The following is a 20,053-nucleotide window of genomic DNA, read 5'->3' on the forward strand; positions in this document are numbered from 1 at the left end:
TCTGAGGACAGCCACAACAAGGAATAATTAATCAATGATGCCAGAGAGCATAACAAAGCAGCTCGGGGAGAGGGAGGACCGGAAAGGGGGAATGAACGGCAGTCAGTTTCCAGGCGTTACTTTGTGTCTGCCTTCACACCACCCTTCCCAACTGCTTCCCATCGAACTCCCACAAATCCCAGGTCCTGGGTTTTTATCCAGGTGCCTCATTCCCTGGACAAACCTGTCACACTCTCACTGCCATTTCCAGCTGGGCTGTGGGAAAGCAGCAGCATGAGCGAGCTGCCTTCCACCTCCTGCTCATGGACCACAAGATTACATTTCATGAATTATTTTGCAGGATTAACCAAACTCGAGTTGGTTGGGGGGAAATATTTAACAAACATCCCCATGCAGCATTCCAAACCCTCATCCTCAGAGCCCTTCCTTGCCCAGATGAGGCTCTACCTTTGTTATCTCACATCAAATGCTCAGCAGACAGCCAGTGACAGCTAAGGAGGGGAATGAAAGACATGAAAAATAACTCCTAAGATTTAAAAATAATGAGGTAGAGCATTCTCAAATCAGCTGCTTCTCCTCTCTCACGTGTCTTTATGTGTTTTCTCTGTCTTCCTATAATGATACACAATGGCAAGTTTGTCCCTGATCCAGCTGCCCAGATACAAATGACACCTGAGCAGCACCACCGACCCCGAGGGTAAAGTCATTTGGCTCAAGCTGACAGTGAAAACAGAAGGACTAAAGAGAAAATTCTGGGTTTGCTTTTATTTTCTTCTCTTACAGGAAGCAGACTCAGTGTCGTGGAGTGACCCAGGGCCTGACCTCGCTGAGTCGTTCCTGCAGCAGCGATGTCGTGACAGGCACAACATTCACAGCACAGGAGAGTCTGGGAGGAGGACACTGCAGCTCCAGGGAGTCAGGAAGCAGGAGCTGGGCTGTGGTGATCACTAACCACTGCTCTCTTCATCAGAAACATTCTCTCTGGCCATAACGAGCACGTGAAATGTTTAACACCAACCACGGAGAAGCTGCTCCTCACCCCCTGCACTTGTGCTGCTGCTGCACAACCTATTGATCACCTTGACCCAGCCAAAGTCATTCCCAAATTAGAAAGAGACAACTTTGCAGATCAGGAACTAAGTGAACAGGAAGCTTCCCAGGAAGGCAGAGGGATCACTAAAATAGACAAGCAAGCTCATCACACCTCCACAGTCTACTAGAGAAAGTCTCTTCTTTGCCAAAACCCTTTAGAGCAGAAAGAGCACACACGTGGTGTCTGTGCCTCCCTTAAATCACACCCAAAACACTCAGTTCAACCCGGGAATGATCTGCCAAGTCACATTTTCAGTACATGATTCTCCTCAGGGAAATGACTCTGGTTCAGCCAGAGCCTTCCCAGAACTTCTGAGAACTATAACCACCCCTCTAGGAACACTGAGACAGGGACAGCATCCCTGTGCCTGATCATAACGCCTCTGGAAAGAAATTACAGCATGGAACTTCAACAAGTTATTCCACAGCACTACAAGAGGAATCATAAACATAACGGAAACTTGGTCACCACAAAAATTCACAAATATCTATAAACACAAAGTTATGTGCAAAACAACTTTGGGAGCCAGGCAATCCTGTAACCCAAAGAGGATTCCAAGAACTGAATGACTGGAGATGATTATCTGTGACATTTCTTAAGTGTTTTGTTTGCTTTTTACTTAAACATTGAAGTTGGGACACAGACACAACAGAGGATTCCAGACCCAGCTGGGATCTTTCTTTGTTTCTCTTGGCTTTGCGAGTTTAACACACAGCATGTCTCCAAACACAGGGAAGCTCCCAATGTAATACAACAAGAGCTTCATCTCATAAAGATTTCCTGCCTCCAAATTCCCATAATCTCAGTTTCCACACACACCTTCATTTTATATTCCACACAACATGCTGGTGGCAAGTTCCAAACCCACGAAGTTCCCGTGCAACTTCACCTCCAGAGAGCTGTAACTGCTCAACCTACTGCACCTGGAGCCTCCCCATCCACCTGCAGAGCTCCTGCACACCTCGTTCATTTTACGGACTTTCCCAAAAAGCACCAAGTGCCCAAATTTCCTTGAAAGAGCTTAAACGATGGAGCTGCTCTAAGAGCGCAAGTACCACGAGCATCAATTCAGTGCTTCTGCTCCCTCTGCATGTCTGCTTCCCCTAATTCCACATGACTGGGACACAAACTATGGCATCAACACGCAGAGTTTCATCTGAAAACAGACCCTTGCTGCAGCCCAGCGGCCCTCTGGGCTCTCACCGCTCCCTTTCCACCACTCTCCCCACTCCTGCTCCTCCAAACCCCACCGCGCCCGGGAGCATTACCCGGTCCTTCATCCTCCAGCTCTGGGCCAAAGACTTGGAGCCTTCGATCTTCTCGCAGTGCCTCTTCTTCATGAAGGCCAGGGGCAGGTTCCAGTCCGTCAGGTCGGACTCATCCTCCTCGCCGAGCCCCAGCAGAGGCGACTGCAGCATCTCGGACTCCATCGGCGGGGCGGCTGCGGGCGGCACGTGCGCGGCGATGTCCAGCCCGGCACCCAGCGGGGCCGGGGGTCCCTCCGCCGGGAGGGGGGCGACGGGCCGAGGGCGGCGGGAGGCGGCGCTCCGCAGGCAAGGGCGGGCCCGGGGGTCGCAGCGCCGTCACCTGGCGCGGGCAGCGGCCCCGGCCGGGCTCGGCGGCGGCGCGGCCCGGGGAGCACCGAGGGGCCGGCACCGGGCCCGGGGCCTCCCTCGCTCCTCTACCCCCGCGGGCCCCGCGCTCCCTGCGGCGGGCGGCGCGTCCGGCCCATGGCGGCCCCTGGCACTCCGGCGGGCCGAGAGCGGCTCGGCAGCTGCGCGGCGGGGGCGGCGGCGGCGGCGGGACGCGCGCCCCGGGCCCGGCAAGCGCGGCTCGGCTCAGCACCGCGCCACGGGGGCGGCCATCTTGCCCGGCCCACAATGCCCCGCGCTACGGGCCGCCGCGAGGGACACGCCGGGCCTCGGGGCCGCCGCGTTGCCATGGGGACCGCGCGTTGCCATGGGGACCGCGCGGGATCACAGAATCCCAGGATCACTGAGGTTGGAAAAGACCTCCGGGATCATGGAGTCCGACCTGTGCCCCGATCCCCACCTTGTCGCCCAGCCCAGAGCACCGAGTGTGTTCTTTGGACACCTCGAGGGATGGGGACTCCACCACCTCCCTGGGCACCACCTTCCAGTGCCTGAGAACCATTTCCATGAAGAAATTCCTCCTGATGTCCAACCTGAATCTTCCCTGTCACAGCTTGAGGCCATTTCCTCTCCTCCTGTCCCTTGTTCCCTGGGAGCAGAGCCCAACCACCCCCAGCTCCCCCCTCCTGTCAGGGGGTTGCAGAGCCAGAAGGTCCCCCCTGAGCCTCCTTTTCTCCAGACTGAGCCCCCCCAGCTCCCTCAGCTGCTCCTGCTGCTCCAGCCCCTTCCCAGCTCCCTTCCCTTCCCTGGACACACTCCAGCCCCTCAGTGTCCTTCTTGTCATGAGGAGCCCAGAACTGGACACAGCACTCGAGGGGTCACAGCAGTGCCAGCACAGATGGACAGTCACTGCCCTGCTCCTGTGGCCACACTATGGCTGGTACAGCCCAGGTGCCACTGGCTTTCTTGCCCACCTGGGCTCAATACTGACCCCTGGGGTCAAGTTCATTGATACCTTCAGGATGTCAAAAAATGAATACACACAAAAAATCAACACAACTTGTGTTTCCATCCCTTGGGGCAGCACAGGACTGACAGCACCTCACACCCATCCACCTGGACCAACTGTCCTACAGTTACAGTTCTGATGGGCTTCACCTTAAATCAAGATAAAAATCAATCCCTGATGCCAAGCTGCTGGTTCAGAGCAGTGGGACCCTTGCACTGGTGTGTCCCCAAGCACACCCAGGCACAGGTACCAGTCCAACAATGGTCATTCTTGGACCTCACTTTGCTTTGGGTTGTGTGGTCATTTCTACTGGGACAAAAAAGCAGGAGAGTGGTGAAACTGGGCAACAGCCCCCAGCAGAGCACTGCCTGATTCATGTGCACTCCATATAGGAGGAAAGGCAGGTGCAGTATTTTAGGGAGAGATCCTCCTTGCTATCAGACTGAAGATTAATGAATATCAAATATTGCTGCTAATGAAGTTCCTCAGTGTTTGCTCCCAGCAGTAATCAAGCCCCACTACATTCACATCTGTAATATTTGAATGTGTAAAAATGATTTCAAAGTAGAAATCAAAGAATATATGTGTAATTTGATTTACAGAACCATTAATCTTCATTAATGCTTTCCGTGTGTTTACACTCATGGAATATTTTAAATGCAAAGACCTTTCTTTACAGTATATTGGAATATAACATTTCTTGGGGAAGCCAATATTTGCTTTTGCTCTTTCTCCTTCCCTTTCCTGATGGAACTGATTCATTGCCTCACGGTGCTTTGTGCTGATGACTGATCATAACTGCATGATTGTTATCGGGATGGATTGCCAGGGTGTGGAAAATGCTTATGGTTGTGTTTCTGCTAACCTTTAATGAATTCCTCAAAGGCAGCTACACAAAATCATAGAATCGTGGAATCCTGGAATGCTTTGGGTGGGGAGGGACCTCAAAGATCATCCAGCTCCAGCACTCTGCCGTGGAAGGGTTGGAATAACAAGCCCAACACGCCACCTGAAAAAATCCCCGGCTCTGGAGCAGCCGGGGCAGCTAATCCAGTGCCACGGGGCTGCACAGATGGACCCTAATCCCGGCTCCCGGCAGCTTTAGGGAGCGTGTGCCAGGCCCGGCGCCTGCCCTGCCCGAACGTGCTGCTGCCAGGAATCCCTGTGAAGGACACAGCTGGCAGCGGGCACAGCTCACATCTGCCCCGCTCCCTGCACGGCCTGGAGGTGATTAGTTCAGACAAGGACTGCTTTCAGTCACCCAGGCAAAGTCCACAGCCTGTGCTGGAAGAGCCGTGTTCCCTCATCCCTGTGCACCCACGTCCTTCCCCGTCACTGCAGGGACTCCTCTGAACGGCCACCCTGCTCCCCTGAGGCTCCTGACCTTCATCCCACCCACACCAGCATCACTGCTGGTCGCCTGACCAGGGCTCTGGGGAGAGTGGGATGGGGAAGTGGACATGGAAGACTTGACTCAGCAGAGCCAAAGTGATTCCTTGCTGTGGGGATGGAAACCGTGAGCAGGCCTCCCCCTCAGCTCTGAGTGCCTCAGCCCTGCCCTGCCATGCTCCCATGAGCTCAGACGTGCTTCCCAGGAGGATCCCAGTCTAGACCTGCAGCTCTCCACTGCTCCTGCTGTGATCCACCTTCTCCTGTTTAATTGCATCCTTTCTCAGCACCGCTGGCCAGGATTCCCTGCTGCCAGCTACTCTATACCAAAGGCAGCATGTGGTCCCTGCTGCTGCCATCAGGACCCCAATTTCCATGCAAAGTCAACCCTCTGGCCCCAGGTTCTGGGCAGAATAACATATTAAACTGACCCCTAGTTCCTAGGGAATGCAGGGAGTGGAAACACCATGTTGGGTAAGGCACAGTAAGTGATGCCCTAAACCCAAAATGCAGAAGGATTATCTTCCAAAAACACACTTGGACACATTCTCCCACCTGTCACTCTTTTTAATGAAAAATCCTCCTATCTCAGGCTCTGCCAATGTCCTTTGTTTTGTCTTATTCAGCCACCTAATTCTAATTCCACTTTTGGGCAGGAAGAAACAAAGATATGGAAAGGAGAATGTTACTCATAAATATCGAGAGATCTTATCTCTCAGTTTCATTAGGCAAATTCATGGCCACCAAATGAATCAAAGTCAGATGCCAAGGTCTGTGCCCTGAGCCAAAGGACCACCTTTTCCCAGGCTTTAGGGCAGGTGTTTGCCTCCCTGCATGTGCAGGTGACCACATTCCCTCCCCACATGCAGCCTCTCAGCCCAGCACTGTTTGCACAGCCACGGCTGTGGTTGTTTTAGGCATTTACGGGTCCCAACAACAGGGTTGGTTTTAACACTTCAGTGAGGGGAGCTTTATAGCCTAAAGACAGTAGGTAAAATATTTATTAGGAAGAATATCTATTTTTAAGTAAGTCTGATTTCAGTTCTATTATTTATGCATGTGCAGCACACAGACTTCCTTCCACACAGTAAATGTGAATCAAAGACTTGGGGCCGGGAACTGGAGCCTGGGGAGGGCGGGATCGGGAGGCAGGTGAGAAGGGGGCGGGTGGTGTTATGTGCCAAATCCAATACAAATCAAAACATGATTCATAAAATTGACTCTTCGTCTCGTAAAAGAATCCCAGTGACCTCCTCTGCGAGACGGAACAGACGCGTCTATTCCTGGCGCTGCCGCGCTCTTCCCAACCCGCTTCCTCTAAATCCGGGTGGGCGGGGAAGCGTGTGCTCACACGGGCACTGCCCTGGCTCCGGGAGAAGCAGCACTTGGAGCATTAAACCTGCCGGGTGGGGCTTAGCGGGACACCCTCCTGTCCACCTGCCAGAGGCACTCCCGGTAAGGTGAGCAACTCCTGCTGCAACTCCGGCTTTCCAGAAATTGTCCCCAGTATCCAACCTAAACCTCCCCTGGCACAACTCGAGGCCATTTCCTCTCATCCTGTTCCTTGTTCCCTGGGAGTAGAGCCCGATTCCCTCCTGGCTCCACCCTCCTGTCAGAAGCTGGAGAGAGAAGGTTCCTCCGAGTCTCCTTTTCTCACGCCGGTTGTTCTGCAGTGCCCCAGCCCCCGATGTGATGTGCTGTTATGAGCACAGTCAAACTGCCTTAAAAATATGAGAGACATAAAATGGGTGCAAAGCAGCATCTTAATCAGCAGCATTCATTGGGAATATGATAGGGATTCGTTTTCTCTTCTCACATTGAAAAGGCCAGAATAAATACTGGGTCAAAAATGTCTCCTTGCCCTTTTAGTGGAAGAAACACTTGGGCAGGAGGGGAAATTTTTCACCAAGTAAGAAGACAGAGGGAGCGAGAAGAGGTGATACAGCCACTGGAAGCAGAAAATTTGGGAGTTCTCTTTTCTCTTTGCCTCCACAGAACTAAAAAAGGGCTACTTGATGAATCAGTAGCTGTAGAGTTTAGTTAATGAGTGTATTTGACATCCTTGGATACCAGGCAGTGCACAAGTTAGAAGTCATTTAGACCGTGAAGCAACTGCCGCGTTTCCCTCCAAAGGCGACTCCAGTTCACCACAAACGTAAAGATTTCTGTGTTCCTGCTGGCACAGGGGAGACTTAAATGACCCCTCTGAAGACTGACAAAAATTGGCTGCTTAATGGAGCTGTTTTTCTCCTAAAGCCTGAGTGAGGCTGCACTCAATACGCTGGGGATGCGATAGATTGGATAGTTTGTAGGAGCCGCTAATAGAGTTCTCAAACTCCCGGCCATCCATCTCCATGAACGGCGTTCCAGGCCTGCAAGCTCATTTGTTATCATTATCTGCCTTTGTCTCCAAGCAGCCCGGATAATTTGCGAGGTTATCGGGCTATGTGTGTTTAAAAACACGTGATAGATGTCACCTCTGCAGATATTCTCTGCTTTTCTCATTATTAAGCACAGAAGTATTTCCTTAAACACCGTGTTGCTATTACAGATCAGTATCAGCTCTGACTCAGCGACAAAACCACCCCAGTGCACTGGAAATAGGAGCCAGGGAACTCTACTGGCTCCTCCCGAGCCTGGCAAAAGCACTCAGCCCAGAAGTCCTGGTTGCTGGTGTATCTTGGTGCAGAACCCTTGCCAAGCACACCTTCCTGCAGGACCTGATGGTCCCCTCAGCCAGAGCAGAACTGGCTGATAAGAGACAACTCAGCCTGTTACAGAAACTTCTCCTACTGCCTTCACTTGGGCCTTGGGAATGTGAAAGTTTCGTGGAGCTGCCCTTGGAATTGTCAGTGCAACGACGCAGAGATGGCTTTGGAATCAGAACCAGAATCAGAATTGGTTTGGTTTGATGATGTGAGATAAGAGAGAGAACAACCAAGAGACTTGGATCCCACCAAAAGAATCCCAGAATGGAGAAATCCAGCCCAGTCTGGCCCATGGAGTGTTAACCAAAAATGTTTTAGATCAAGAAACCCAAAAATCTCTTCCTACACCTGGGAAATGCAATTACCCGTGGAATCAAGCATGTTTTTCTAGTTCTCTTTTTACCATTCCCATGAAATACATCAGTTGAAACCTTTTCCTCATGCCTAGGATATTTCAAACCCAGATTCCTGATGCAGAGTGACACAGTGATCAACATCTATTTCCTAAGTCTTGGTGGGTTTCATGGCTCATGTGTTTGCTGCTGAAATTCAGCAGTTTTCTAAGAAATGGTGTGACCAGTCTTATTATAGTTAATGACAGGGGGATGAACATACACACAAACTTCTCTTCTGCCACTTACACCAGGGAGTACCCATCCAGCTGGGAAGTAAGGGCTTTCCTACATGGGAAAATGTGCATTATATAAATCTAAAGTGTGAATTTATAGCACACTAATGACTTCCCATTAACCTGCTGATTGAACGGCAAGGCTGTGGCAAGAACAAGAGGAGGCTTACTCCACTTCCAAAGCCCATGCCAAGAATTTCCATCCCCTGGAAGCACTGCAGCAGAGCCAGCCTATTCTGGATTCATAACTTAATTTGTTTTGCATTTCCCATGCAGAAAACCCCTAAGAAGTCACAGCACAAGGCAAACCCCCCCAGACCACACACTGACAATGTGAAGTGAAGCTGAGCAGTGCCAGCCTTTGGGAGCTGGGATGGCACTGCAATTCCAGGGTGAGAAACAATAAACTAGGTGTGCAGGAGCCCAGAGTTTTGCCAGCCCATCTTTTACCCCTAAAAGAGATGGTGTTCAGGCTCCCACTGCCATCCCAGTGGGGTTCAGAGCCGGCTGGGTGCCTGCCATCTCCTGCATCTTCAGCTCAAGAAGTGCCAGCTCCACACAGCAGCCAAAGCATCTCCAGCTTCACTTACTGCCTGGAAGCAGCTTCTGTGCCATTCCAGTTACACTCACTCTCTCTGCAGCTTCTTGAGCCTCCGACCCTGTACAGGAATCAGTGCCATCCCCAGCCCTGCTGTGGCCTTGCCAGTGGAGAATCTCGGTGTCCTGACAGCCCCTTTCCCCACTAAAAGCTGTACTTGAGCTCAGGGTCAGCCCTGAAAGCACCAAACACAAGGGACTCCTGATGCCTTGCAGCATTTTTATCTCTCCTGGTTTTCAAACCTTCTGTATTTTAACTCCAAACCATCACGAGCACAAACACGAATTGACACTGGCACAGATGATCAGATCCCTCCCCCACCACCAAGCACCAGAGTGTTCCTGCTTTGGGAAGCGCTGCCTCTCCCAGACCTCACCAGCTCTGCTCCAGCTTCTCCCTGCTGGGAGCAGGTGCCAGCACAGAACTCCCTGATCCCAGGCTGGCCCTGTACCTGCTCTGGCACACCCCCTGCCTGGCCCAGGCTGCCCATCCCTGTGCCCCACGTGCACTCGGAACTCCTTCACGCTTGTCCTGCCACCCACTCATCCTCCTTTCTGCTCCATCCCAGAGGTGGGCATGGAAGCATTCCCAGTCTCCACACACCCATTTTGGGTTTGTGTGACAAGGTTTTGGCAGTGGGGGGGGCACAGGGTTGGCTTCTGTGACCCATGGAGGAGCCCAGGCTGGAGCAGGGGCAGAGTGAGGAGTCCTGAGGAGGAAGGAGCTGCAGACACATCCCGGGATGAACTGACCATAGCCCTGTTCCTGTCCCTCAGCACTGCTGGGGGGGGAGGAGGGAGAGAACTCAGGGGTGAAGATGAGCCCGGGAAGAAGGGAAGGGAAGGTGTTTTAAGATTTAGTTTTTATTTCTCATTATCATACTCTGATTTGATTGGTAATAAACTGATTTCCCCAAGTCCAGTCTGTTTGCCTGTGACAGTAATTGCTGACTGATCTCTCCCTGCCCTTATCTCACCCCATGAGCCTTTTGCTTTATTTTCTCTCCCCCTCAGCTGAGGAGGAGAGCGATGCAGCAGCTTTGGGGGCACCTGGTGTCCAGCCTGGGTCAACCCACCACAGCACATTAACAGATCAGAGGAGAGAGCGTGGGAGAAAGGGAGCAAGAGACTGCAAAATAATAAATAATCATGGAAAAAACTAGGGCACGGTAGTGTCACTGCTTTTGATGTTTCCTTCTCATCCTGCCCTGCCTCTTCTCCCACGGAAAGGGAACACTGCAAGGTGGGAAGAAGCCCCAGAGCAGCAGGGACACAGAGCTGTGTCTGTTCAGAAGCACCAGTAGGATTACAGATAAATATTGAAGCTATCAAAGAAGCTTAAGGGATTTAGGAACCCACTCCCCATTATTATCCTCTCCGGGGGGAGGGGAAGTGATCCCTGCAGAGACCACAGCCAACACCAGCACGGTGCTGACCCCTCCAAACCCTGCTCTGGCTGGGAATATCACCTTGTTTGTTGGACAAGGGGGGGGAAATGACAAACGTGGTTTTTATAACATACAGAGTCACCGTTTGTCACTTGTGGGTGCAGCAGAGAGGCCAAGCCCTGTGAGACCCCACGGACAGAGTTGGGGGACTGGAGGGACCGTCCCTGCGTCACAGCCCGGCCGTGGGAGGGCAGGAGCAGCAGCTCCAATCCCATCACCTGGGTAGGACTGGGAGGTCTGTGTCCTGCCCAGGAGCTGGGATCCATCCCACAGCCAGCATCCTGCTTTCTCTTACTGCAGGGAAATCCTGAGAGAGCTGAAAAACGACTTGAGGGATGGTCTGGAACGAAACGCTGCTGGTCCTTCTGACGTGTGTGAGCGCAGACAGGGGGGAATTCCTGCACAAATCAATTCCGAGACGGCGGGGCGGATGTGGGATGTTGGAACCTGCCTCCATTCAGCTCCGCTGCTGAGGCGTCACAGCAAAGCCTCATTAACAAAACATGACACCGGCCCTGCTCCCGCTCCCGCCTCCCCGCTCCGGCTGTCGGCCGCTGCACTGCCGGGAAGGAGGTTCTTAATTCACACCAGTGCAGGAGGATGTCTGTCATCTACAAAGGCGGCAGCAGCATCCTCTGGGACTGCCGGGCTCACAGCTCCGGGGCTCCAGCCCAGCTCCCACCCCACAGCCCGGGGCATGGCACAAATCCCTCTCATTCCATGATCCCATGGCACAAATCCCTCTCATTCCACATTCCTATGGCACACATCCCTCTCATTCCATGATCCCATGGCACACATCCCTCTCATTCCATGCTCCCATGGCACACATCCCTCGTTCTGTGCTCCTCGGGTCTCACCACCTTCTTCACCCAAAAACTCCCCCCAGATGGGCACACGTGGGGCACAGTGAGGATGGGCTGAGGCCTTTCCTGGGGTCACCACAGGCACAGGTTTAATTCTGTTCTCAGACAAAAACCCCTCAACTGGCAGGAGCCCAGCGGGACCCAGCACAGCCTGATGCCAACCCTGAGCCCCCCCCTGCTCCGGTCCAGCCCTGGATTCCTGTGCAGGGATTATCACCACCATCCCAAGCCCCTTCTGCAGCTCTCACTGCAATTTTGGCTAATGCAAGCTCAGTCCTCCAGCAACCAGAATGGTTTCTCTGCTACACTTTTAAGGGAATGCTGCAGTTTTAAACCACAAATTAAATTTTTAATGAAACTTCATAACTGTTGTACCCAAATGTAATGCAATATTGATAGGATCTGTGCATCCAGCTAGCATGAGACTGCCCTAGAAAGCTTTTTAGGATGTTATGCAATATAGAGCTAAATTAATTATTTGTAATGAAAGGAGCTGTGTCCCTATAGCATCACAGAAACCTACTGGTACAGAGACCACACTCCTCATTCTCACTGGGTGTAAATGTCAGGCAGTTTAAGAGGAACCTGACTTTTGAGATGGGAACAGCAAAAGAAAGGGAAGGGGAAAAAGGGAGAGAGTGAATGTGAGAGAGAGGGAGAGAGAGAGAGAGGGAGAGAGAGAGGGAGAGATCTGCAAAGGAAGACTGCAGCAAAATGCAGCAGAATTCCCAACTCCAGTGCAAAGTGTGTCTGTCACAGACGGGAATACTCCACCTCACCCGCGGTATCTGCACCGGCTGCACCCCTGCCCGAGCTGCTCCAGTGGCAGCTGCACAGCTTAGCAGGCACAATGCAAAAATATTCTGCATACACACTATTCTCAAACAGAACCATGGAGCAGCTCAGAGCTGTGGGCTGGTTCCTACACCTGGTCCAGCTGCAGAAGGAAAAGGGCTTTGGAGTGGATCCTGCTCCACTCACATCTGGGCTCCGCATAGCCAGCGGTTCTGTGACCAGAGACCTTGCTGCAATTTTCCTAAGAACGAGCCTTTATATTAAAAAAACCACAAAAACCTCCAAGGAAACAGCCTCATAGCTACGGTCACATCCTGCTTGGAGTACACTGGGGATGGGGGTGCATGACCAGGGGCTGGAGTGGATGATCCTTCCAGAAACCTCAGTGACAACATGGGCACAACCAGCACAATCAGCATCTCTGTGCACAAACAAAAGGACCTGGGCTTCTCACTCAGGGAAATGTACCCATTGCTATTTCCCATTGCAAAACTGCCTCCATCCCATAACGGATCTTATTGTTCCCACTCCGCAGAGGAGACTGAAATGCGGAATCAGCATCGCCCCACAGGAGATGGTTTATGTACAGCAGGCTGCACAGGCAGGAGAGACAGCTTCCACTGCCTGCTCCCTGGGGCTCCAGCTCCTGGGATTAAAGAGATTTGTCCACTTTAAAAACTGTCCTTTCTGCATTTGTAATTCTGCTGTTCCCACACAAAGGTTAGTGTCGACCAGATGGAACATTTACACCCCTCACCTCTGTGCTGGCAGAGGGCACAGGCAGCCGGGGCTGCCGGGCCCTGGGGGGAGCACCCCGGGCTGTCCACAACGATCCTCGTCCATCACAAATACAAATGTGCCTGCTGGCTCCTGTTCAGAGCTAAATCATCTCCGAGGGTCCTTGAGAGCTGTGCTCAGCTCTTTTCAGCTACAGAGCCATCAATCAGCTGCTACTGAGCGCTGGGGAAGAGGCAAGAGAAGAGTTAAAAATGATGGGGGCTCCATTATTTCATTACAGCCACACAGCTCCCAAATCTACAGAAGCAATAACAGATCCTACTGCATGATTCAGTGATACTGGGAAAGCTGAAATCTTGATCATATTTTCTAGTTCTTTCTTTGCATTAGGAGCCACGGGGGTTATTTTGCTTATCTCTTGTCGCGCAGCTTTGTTGTTTTTTCCTATCCAGGCATTTCCGTGGTCTCCATCACCATAGTATCCAAGTGTTTATCTTATTGCATTTGTCACCTTGGTCTCATCTCCGCATAATGTGCAGTGGATGACAAAAGATTCCGAGGTAAATTGGTTCAGTGACACACACAGCTCTGGCAACACTGTGTAGATGTTAACAGAGGTGGGACCCGACTCTGCTGCCTCTCAGACCAGTTTACACTGGTGTAATTCTATTGCCTGTAGCAACATCATTTTTGGGTTGTGTTCCTGCCTGTGGCAGAAGGATTAGACCTGCAGTCTTTTCAGCCTTTTCCATAGAATCCCTTTGCTAAAAAAAAAAACCACCAAAAAACAAAACCAACCCCAAACCAAACCAGCACAGAAGGGAGACTGGTTTGCCCAGTAACCTCCATCCTGCCTGTCCTCTCCTTATCTCCCCTCTGCCCCATTCCTGTTGCACTGAAATGCTGTATGGCACAGAGAGCCAGCAGCAGGGACAGTAACCAGGGCAATAAACCCAGAAGGGAACAACTGGGTGGAAATGTAGATTTTCAAGCAGAATTTCATGCAGCAAAGCAGGTGAGCAGCCCCAGAGGTGTGAGCAGCTCCAGAAGTGAACACCACCACAGATTAGCAGCCCCAGGGGTGAGCAGCAACCCAGGTAAGCAGCATCACAGGTGAACTCATGGCTTTCAGGGGCTCTGAACTGCACGGGGCAGGAGCAGCAGTGAGACCCAGGAGCCTTAGGGAATAACTCTCTGCAGTCCCCAGGAGTGATGGGACAGGTTGGGTGGAGACAGCGACAAAAGCACTACAGGATGCCCATGAAGGTGCCCAGAGGTGCTGAGCACCCCGGCACAGCTCCAGACCTCTTGGACTCTTTTGCCCCAGCGCTGCCCTGTATTTCCTGGGCTGGCATTAATGGACAGACCCAGCAGAGCATCACAGGGTTTGCCAACCTGCCGTCCTCTTTCTGCTCACCCCAAGCCCCTGAGTTTGGCCCTAAAATGCTGCTTTAACTATAACCCACAGAGCATGGCTGGATGGGGAAAGGGTCTCCCAAGGGCAGCTGAGGTGCCTTTGAGGAGGAAACACTCCATGCTAAAGCAGTGTGTCACAAACCTCTAGGGGCTGGATAAAGACCTGCTAAAGAAAAGGCATCAAACCCAGTCACAAGTATCACCATGAGCCACTTGGGGAGCTCCAGCCCCGGCGAGGGCTCCTCAGGCCCTTTCCAGAGAGGAGATCAAAGGGTAAAGGACCACAGAGTGGCTGTGTTTTATCTTTTGCAGATCCACGGACTGAAAGCCTTTGTATTTTACTGACCCACTTCACTAATCAAAATTAATTGCTTCATATTTCACAGGATAACTTGGTATTATGTAAATTCTCCAGCCATATGTGCTGCTGTAGCGCTGGGCGAGCCGAGCTGTGAGCTGAGCAGAGGGGACCACACACACTCCACCATTTACCCCCCCCAGGCTGCTCTCCAGGTCAGGGATTTTCTATCACGATAGAGTATCACAGAGAGAAGACAAGGATAAAGCCAACAGGGAGGAGAAGCTCAGGGGCCTGGGGCTGCGGGGCCAGGACAGTCTCACTCGTGCTCAGGTGTGTTGGCAGAGGGCAGGACGTGGGGCACAAGTGCAGGGGGACACTGCACACTCAGTGCTCCAGGGCTTAAGGGGAATCGGTCTTGGATGAAGTGCTGAAGATGAGAAAAGCGACAATTCCAACAGCCACGAGCTATTCCCACCAAGGACAGCTCCAGATACCACCCGGGTGGTTTTTCTCCCTGATTAAAAAAGCGGCAAAGCAGCGACTGCTCCCCCGTGCCCACAGCGGAGCTCGGCACCGGCACCAGCACCGGCGGGTGCATCTGATCCCTGGGGACACGCAGCCACCGGGCCCGTCTGTGCTCCAGCGGCTCCGCTGCTCCCGGGCAGTGCACGGGAACGGCCCCCCGCCCCAGGCGGCACCGAGCCCGGGGGGCTGCCCCGCACCGCACACGGGCACCCCCGGCAACACCCCCGAGCCCCCGGCGCGGGCACCCCCGGGGCACCCCCGGCCCCGAGCGCACACAGCGCTGTGCCACCACCCCCGCACACGCGCGTGCACCCGCGGGCACACGCACTGCCCGCGTGCACGGGCACACCCCCGCACACACAGACACCCCGCACACACAGACACCCCGCACACACACACACACCCGCACACCCTGCACACGCATCCCCCGCACACACACACACACAGACACCCCGCACATACACACACCCCGCACACCCCCCGCTGCACGATCTCCGCTACCCACGCGCGCCGCCCACTCCCGCGCCCATCCGCGCTCCCGCCCACCGACACACGCGGCCCCCCCGCACACACGGACAGGGACGCGCTCACTCGCACACACTCAGTCTCTCACACACTCAGTCTCTCACACACTCACTCTCTCACACACTCGCACACTCTCTCGCTCGCTGTCGCGCCCCCTCCCCGCGGGACCCCCCCGCCGCGGGCCGGGATTCCACGCTCCGTGACGTCCCGCGGGCCCCGCCCGGGCGCTATAAAGCGGCGGCGCCGCAGCGGAGCCGGAGCCGGCCCGGAGCGAGCGGAGCCGAGCGGAGCCATGGCCGCGGGGCCGCCCGGCACCCTCGTCCCGCTGCTGCTGCTGCTGGGGCCGGCGCTGGGACAGGGACTGGGGCAGACGCGCTTCGTCTGCACCTCGGTGCCGCTGGACGGGGACGTGTGCGCGGCCTCGGCGCTGGGCACCGGCTCGGCCGAGGAGCTGAAGGGCACCGTGCTGCAGCTGCGGGAGACGGTGCTGCAGCAGAAGGAGACGATCATGAACCAGAAAGAGACGATTCGCGAGCTCACGGCCAAGCTGGGCCGCTGCGAGAGCCAGAGCGTGCTGGAGCCCGGCGAGGCCAAAGGCAGGAAAGGCTTCGCCAAGAACACCATGGGCGACCTGTCGCGACCGCCCGCCGCCGAGACCCTCAGCCAGCTGGGGCAGACGCTGCAGTCCCTGAAAACCCGGCTGGAGAACCTGGAGGTACGCGAGGAGACCCGGGGAGCCGGGCACCGGGATCGGGAGACCCGCGGAGCCGGGCATCAGGGGAGCCGGGCACCGGGATCGGGAGACCCGCGCATCGGGGCGTGGGGCACCGCGGAGCCGCGGGACCCGCACAGGCGGGCACCGGGAGCCGCTGCCCGGCGGTGACAGCCTGTTCCTCTGCTCGCCCCTTGTAGCAGTTCAGCAGGATGAACTCCTCCAGCCAGACCAACAACCTGAAGGACATCCTGCAAAATAAGATCGACGACCTGGAGAAGCAGGTGCTGTCGCGGGTGAACAGCCTGGAGGAGGGCAAGCTCAGCCCCCGCAACGAGTCTGAGGAGCGCGGCAAGATCGAGAGCACCCTCACCTCGCTGCACCAGCGCATCAGCGACCTGGAGAAAGGTACCGGGCGCTGCCCACCCACCCCCACCCGCCGCGGGACCCCCGGGCCGCCTTCCGGAGCTCCCCCCGCCGCCGGGGACCGGGCGCTGCCGGCTGATGCGGGGCCGCTCCCGCGGGCGGCTCTGCCGAGCTGTCCCATTTCCCACCCCCGGAGCGGTCCCTCGCCCCCAGCTTTGCTTTCCCCCTGGCAGGGGGTCGGAACTGGCCGGTCTCTAAGTTCCCTCCCAACCCAAACCGTTATCGGGTTGGGGCAGCCGGTGCCCGCGGGCTCTGCAGCCGGGGATGCTCCGGCCTCTGCCCGCCCCGGGGATTAGGGAGCCGCGCGGCTCCGGAGGGATTTGCTCCTCGCTGCCATCTCAAGGCCCGTTACATAACGGGGTGGGGAGGGGGGGGAACCCCCAAAGGGGGGATCTGGCCGGAGCCCACCGACCCTCCACTCCCACAGGCCAGAAGGACAACCGGCCCCCGGACAGGTTCCAGCTCACCTTCCCGCTCCGCACCAACTACATGTACGCCAAGGTGAAGAAGAGCCTGCCCGAGATGTACGCCTTCAGCATCTGCATGTGGATCAAGTCCAACGCCTCCCCCGGCATGGGCACCCCCTTCTCCTACGCTGTGCCCGGGCAGGCGAACGAGCTGGTGCTCATCGAGTGGGGCAACAACCCCATGGAGATCCTCATCAATGACAAGGTACAGCTCCAGGGACTGCGGAGGGTGCTGGGAGGGGGGAACGGGCTGGGGGGACAGCGTGGGGTGCCCCACTGTTCACCACCCTGACCCACTGCCCACAGGTGGCCAAACTGCCCTTTGTCATCAACGACGGCAAGTGGCACCACATCTGTGTCACCTGGACCACGAGGGACGGCGTGTGGGAAGCCTACCAGGACGGCACACAGACGGGCAACGGCGAGAACCTGGCCCCCTACCACCCCATCAAGCCCCAGGGGGTCCTGGTGCTGGGCCAGGAGCAGGTAAGGGCCGGGGGGCAGGCGTGGGGGTCCCAGCTGGGCTGGGCGCACCCGAGGGAAGGACGGGGCCGCCCGGCCGCGTGCCCCCGGTGACGGCAGCTCCCCCGCAGGACACGCTGGGCGGCGGGTTCGACGCCACGCAGGCCTTCGTGGGGGAGCTGGCCCACTTCAACGTGTGGGACCGCAAGCTGAGCCCCGGCGAGGTGTACGGGCTGGCCACCTGCAGCTCCAAGGCGCTCGCGGGGAACGTCATCGCCTGGGCCGAGTCCAACATCGACATCTACGGCGGGGCCACCAAGTGGACTTTCGAGGCCTGTCGCCAGCTCAACTAGAGCCACGGACACGCGAGAGAAACCTCCTCAGCGGGTTCTTTGATTTATTTTTGTTTTCCTCCTTTTTTTTTTTGCGCAAAAACAACTGAGAACGAAGCCACCCGTCTCGTCCCGGGCGCAGGGATGCCCCGGCAGTGGGGCACCCGCCCCCGGAGCCCCACGACCCTCCGGTTTCTGTCTTGCCAACGTCCTTCAACGCCTGCGTGCCTTGGCCTGGCGCGGCTGCGCCCCCCCCGCCGCCCCCTGAGCCCGGCCCCTGCTTCGCCGCCGCTTCCCCCGGGCACCGGTGCCTTAAAAGGCTGCGGGGCCCGGACAGGAGCCCCCCGGGGCTCCTCTTTCTCCAGCCTGACCCCCCCGGGAGGGTGGTGGCCCTGGAGCCGGGGGAAAGCTGCAGCATCCCCTCCAGTTGTGCTCCAAGCTGGGACTGTAACAGCGGCTGGGACTCCAAGGAGGGGGCAACCCCTCCGTTCCCACCCCCGGGGTAAGGAGACACCCCCCCCCTTCCCAGGTGAGCCCCAGTGCCCCCTTCCCCGGCCGGCGCTGCTCCCGAGCACCACAGCCATAGCCCCGGGCTGCGGCGGGCACCGGGGCGGGACCCCCGGCGGGACCCCCCCACTGGCCCCGCTCCCCAACCTGCCGCACTCAGGTACCCCCGGCCCCGCCGCCTGCAGCCCCCCGAGGCCTCCTAGCTGGTGACAAATAGCCTTTACCGTCCCCTCAAGTCCAGCTCCCACTGACAGGTCTGAAGCCTTTCTGCTTTTGATAATACACTCTCTTGTTTCTCTTACTGTAAAGGGAAGTTTATTACCAATTAAAAAAAAAAAAGGGTATTTTTATGAAGATAAAAAAAATAGAATTATCAGTGCTCCCTGAGGAAAAAAAAAAGTGCTTTGAGATTCTGCAGGATAAAAAGAGATAAAGAAGCGTATTTTGAGATAACAGATGCATTTTGTATGGTTTCCTTTTCTAAACTCCCGGTTTGTACTACAGATTGCAGAAATCACCCCCCAGCCCCCTCCCTGCCCACCCAGGGCTGCCCTGGGTGGCAGTGGAGGATGAGGCAGAGAATTCACACAGGGCTCCAGAGCCTCCCCACCAAGTCCAAAGATGCGGCAAAGAGACGTGCGGAGCGGAGGGGCCCGTGCGGAGCCGGGAGCACAGAGCCAGCCCGGCCACCGCCGATCTGGGGACCTGGCACGGGCAGCGACACCCCAGAGCGAGACACCTGCACGGCCGGGGCTCAGGGCAGCGGATCTTCAACTGTGCCCTTTTTCCAAGCCAAACCCCAAACCACCGTGAGTTAATTTGAGTTCCTCCCAAGCCCCTGTTCACATCGGCGACAAGCACAACCTGCTGAGAACAACGAGACCGCGGCACGGGTTTCACCTCCAGCCCCAGGTGCGTTGGATTTGCCAAAAAAAAACCACAAAAGGGTGTGATGTCAACACAGTGTACATAGTGTACAGTAGGGGAGAGATTAATGTATCTTAATTTGTCATTATTTTGCTAACCAAAGCTGTACATTTTTCCTATTCTGGCTCTGTCTCCTTTGGGATTTGAACGGGTTCCGATACCCCCGCATCCGGCCCGCATCGGCAGTTCTGACAATGCACTGTTTCTACGGATTCTCATGCTTTTTCCATTTTATTGCTGGGATTACATGAATTGTTGACTTTATTTTTACACAATAAAGAGTGAAGAAAGACGCTGGGTTCTCTCACATGTGTCTGTTCCCTGAGCAGCCAATGCTCGGGAGCTGGTCTTTTTCCAGAGGAAGGTTTTGTCTGTGTAAAGCAGGATTTCTGCCCAGTTCCCCTTGGAACTGGCTCAGGCACCCTCTGAGCCTGCCTACCAGGCTCTCTCCTTCTCCTGTGCCCTTAGACCATGTCTTTTGCTGGTTTATGTAACACATCACACAGATTGATGTATTTTTTCCCCAAGACACAGGCTGGAAGCTCAGCTCCCTCCGGGTCCTGCCAGGCTGGAATGAGGGAACAGTGACA

General features: G+C 55.3%; 2 protein-coding genes across 5 annotated transcripts in view; one reads left to right on the forward strand and one right to left on the reverse strand.

Annotated features, from left to right (window-relative positions):
- The window catches only part of RPTOR (regulatory associated protein of MTOR complex 1), a 105,329-nt gene extending 102,672 nt beyond the window's left edge, over nucleotides 1–2,657 (reverse strand). For 3 of the 4 annotated variants that reach the window (XM_064676216.1, XM_064676218.1, XM_064676215.1), the window contains exon 1: nucleotides 2,362–2,639. In XM_064676216.1, the coding sequence (XP_064532286.1) occupies nucleotides 2,362–2,523 (162 nt within the window). In that variant the 5' untranslated portion in view covers nucleotides 2,524–2,639. Of the gene's footprint in view, nucleotides 1–2,361 lie in introns of all 4 variants that reach the window. The other variant, XM_064676219.1, reaches the window with a different exon arrangement.
- Nucleotides 2,658–15,814: 13,157 nt separating this feature from the next.
- Nucleotides 15,815–19,756, forward strand: NPTX1 (neuronal pentraxin 1). The gene is made up of 5 exons (XM_064676220.1): nucleotides 15,815–16,345; nucleotides 16,543–16,750; nucleotides 17,196–17,440; nucleotides 17,542–17,721; nucleotides 17,829–19,756. The coding sequence occupies exons 1-5, from the start codon at nucleotides 15,923–15,925 to the stop codon at nucleotides 18,048–18,050; spliced, it is 1,278 nt and encodes a 425-aa protein (XP_064532290.1). The 5' UTR covers nucleotides 15,815–15,922; the 3' UTR covers nucleotides 18,051–19,756.
- Nucleotides 19,757–20,053: the final 297 nt, after the last annotated feature.

The sequence above is a fragment of the Pseudopipra pipra genome, chromosome 19 (assembly GCF_036250125.1).
Source record: "Pseudopipra pipra isolate bDixPip1 chromosome 19, bDixPip1.hap1, whole genome shotgun sequence".
NCBI classification, from domain to species: domain Eukaryota; kingdom Metazoa; phylum Chordata; class Aves; order Passeriformes; family Pipridae; genus Pseudopipra; species Pseudopipra pipra.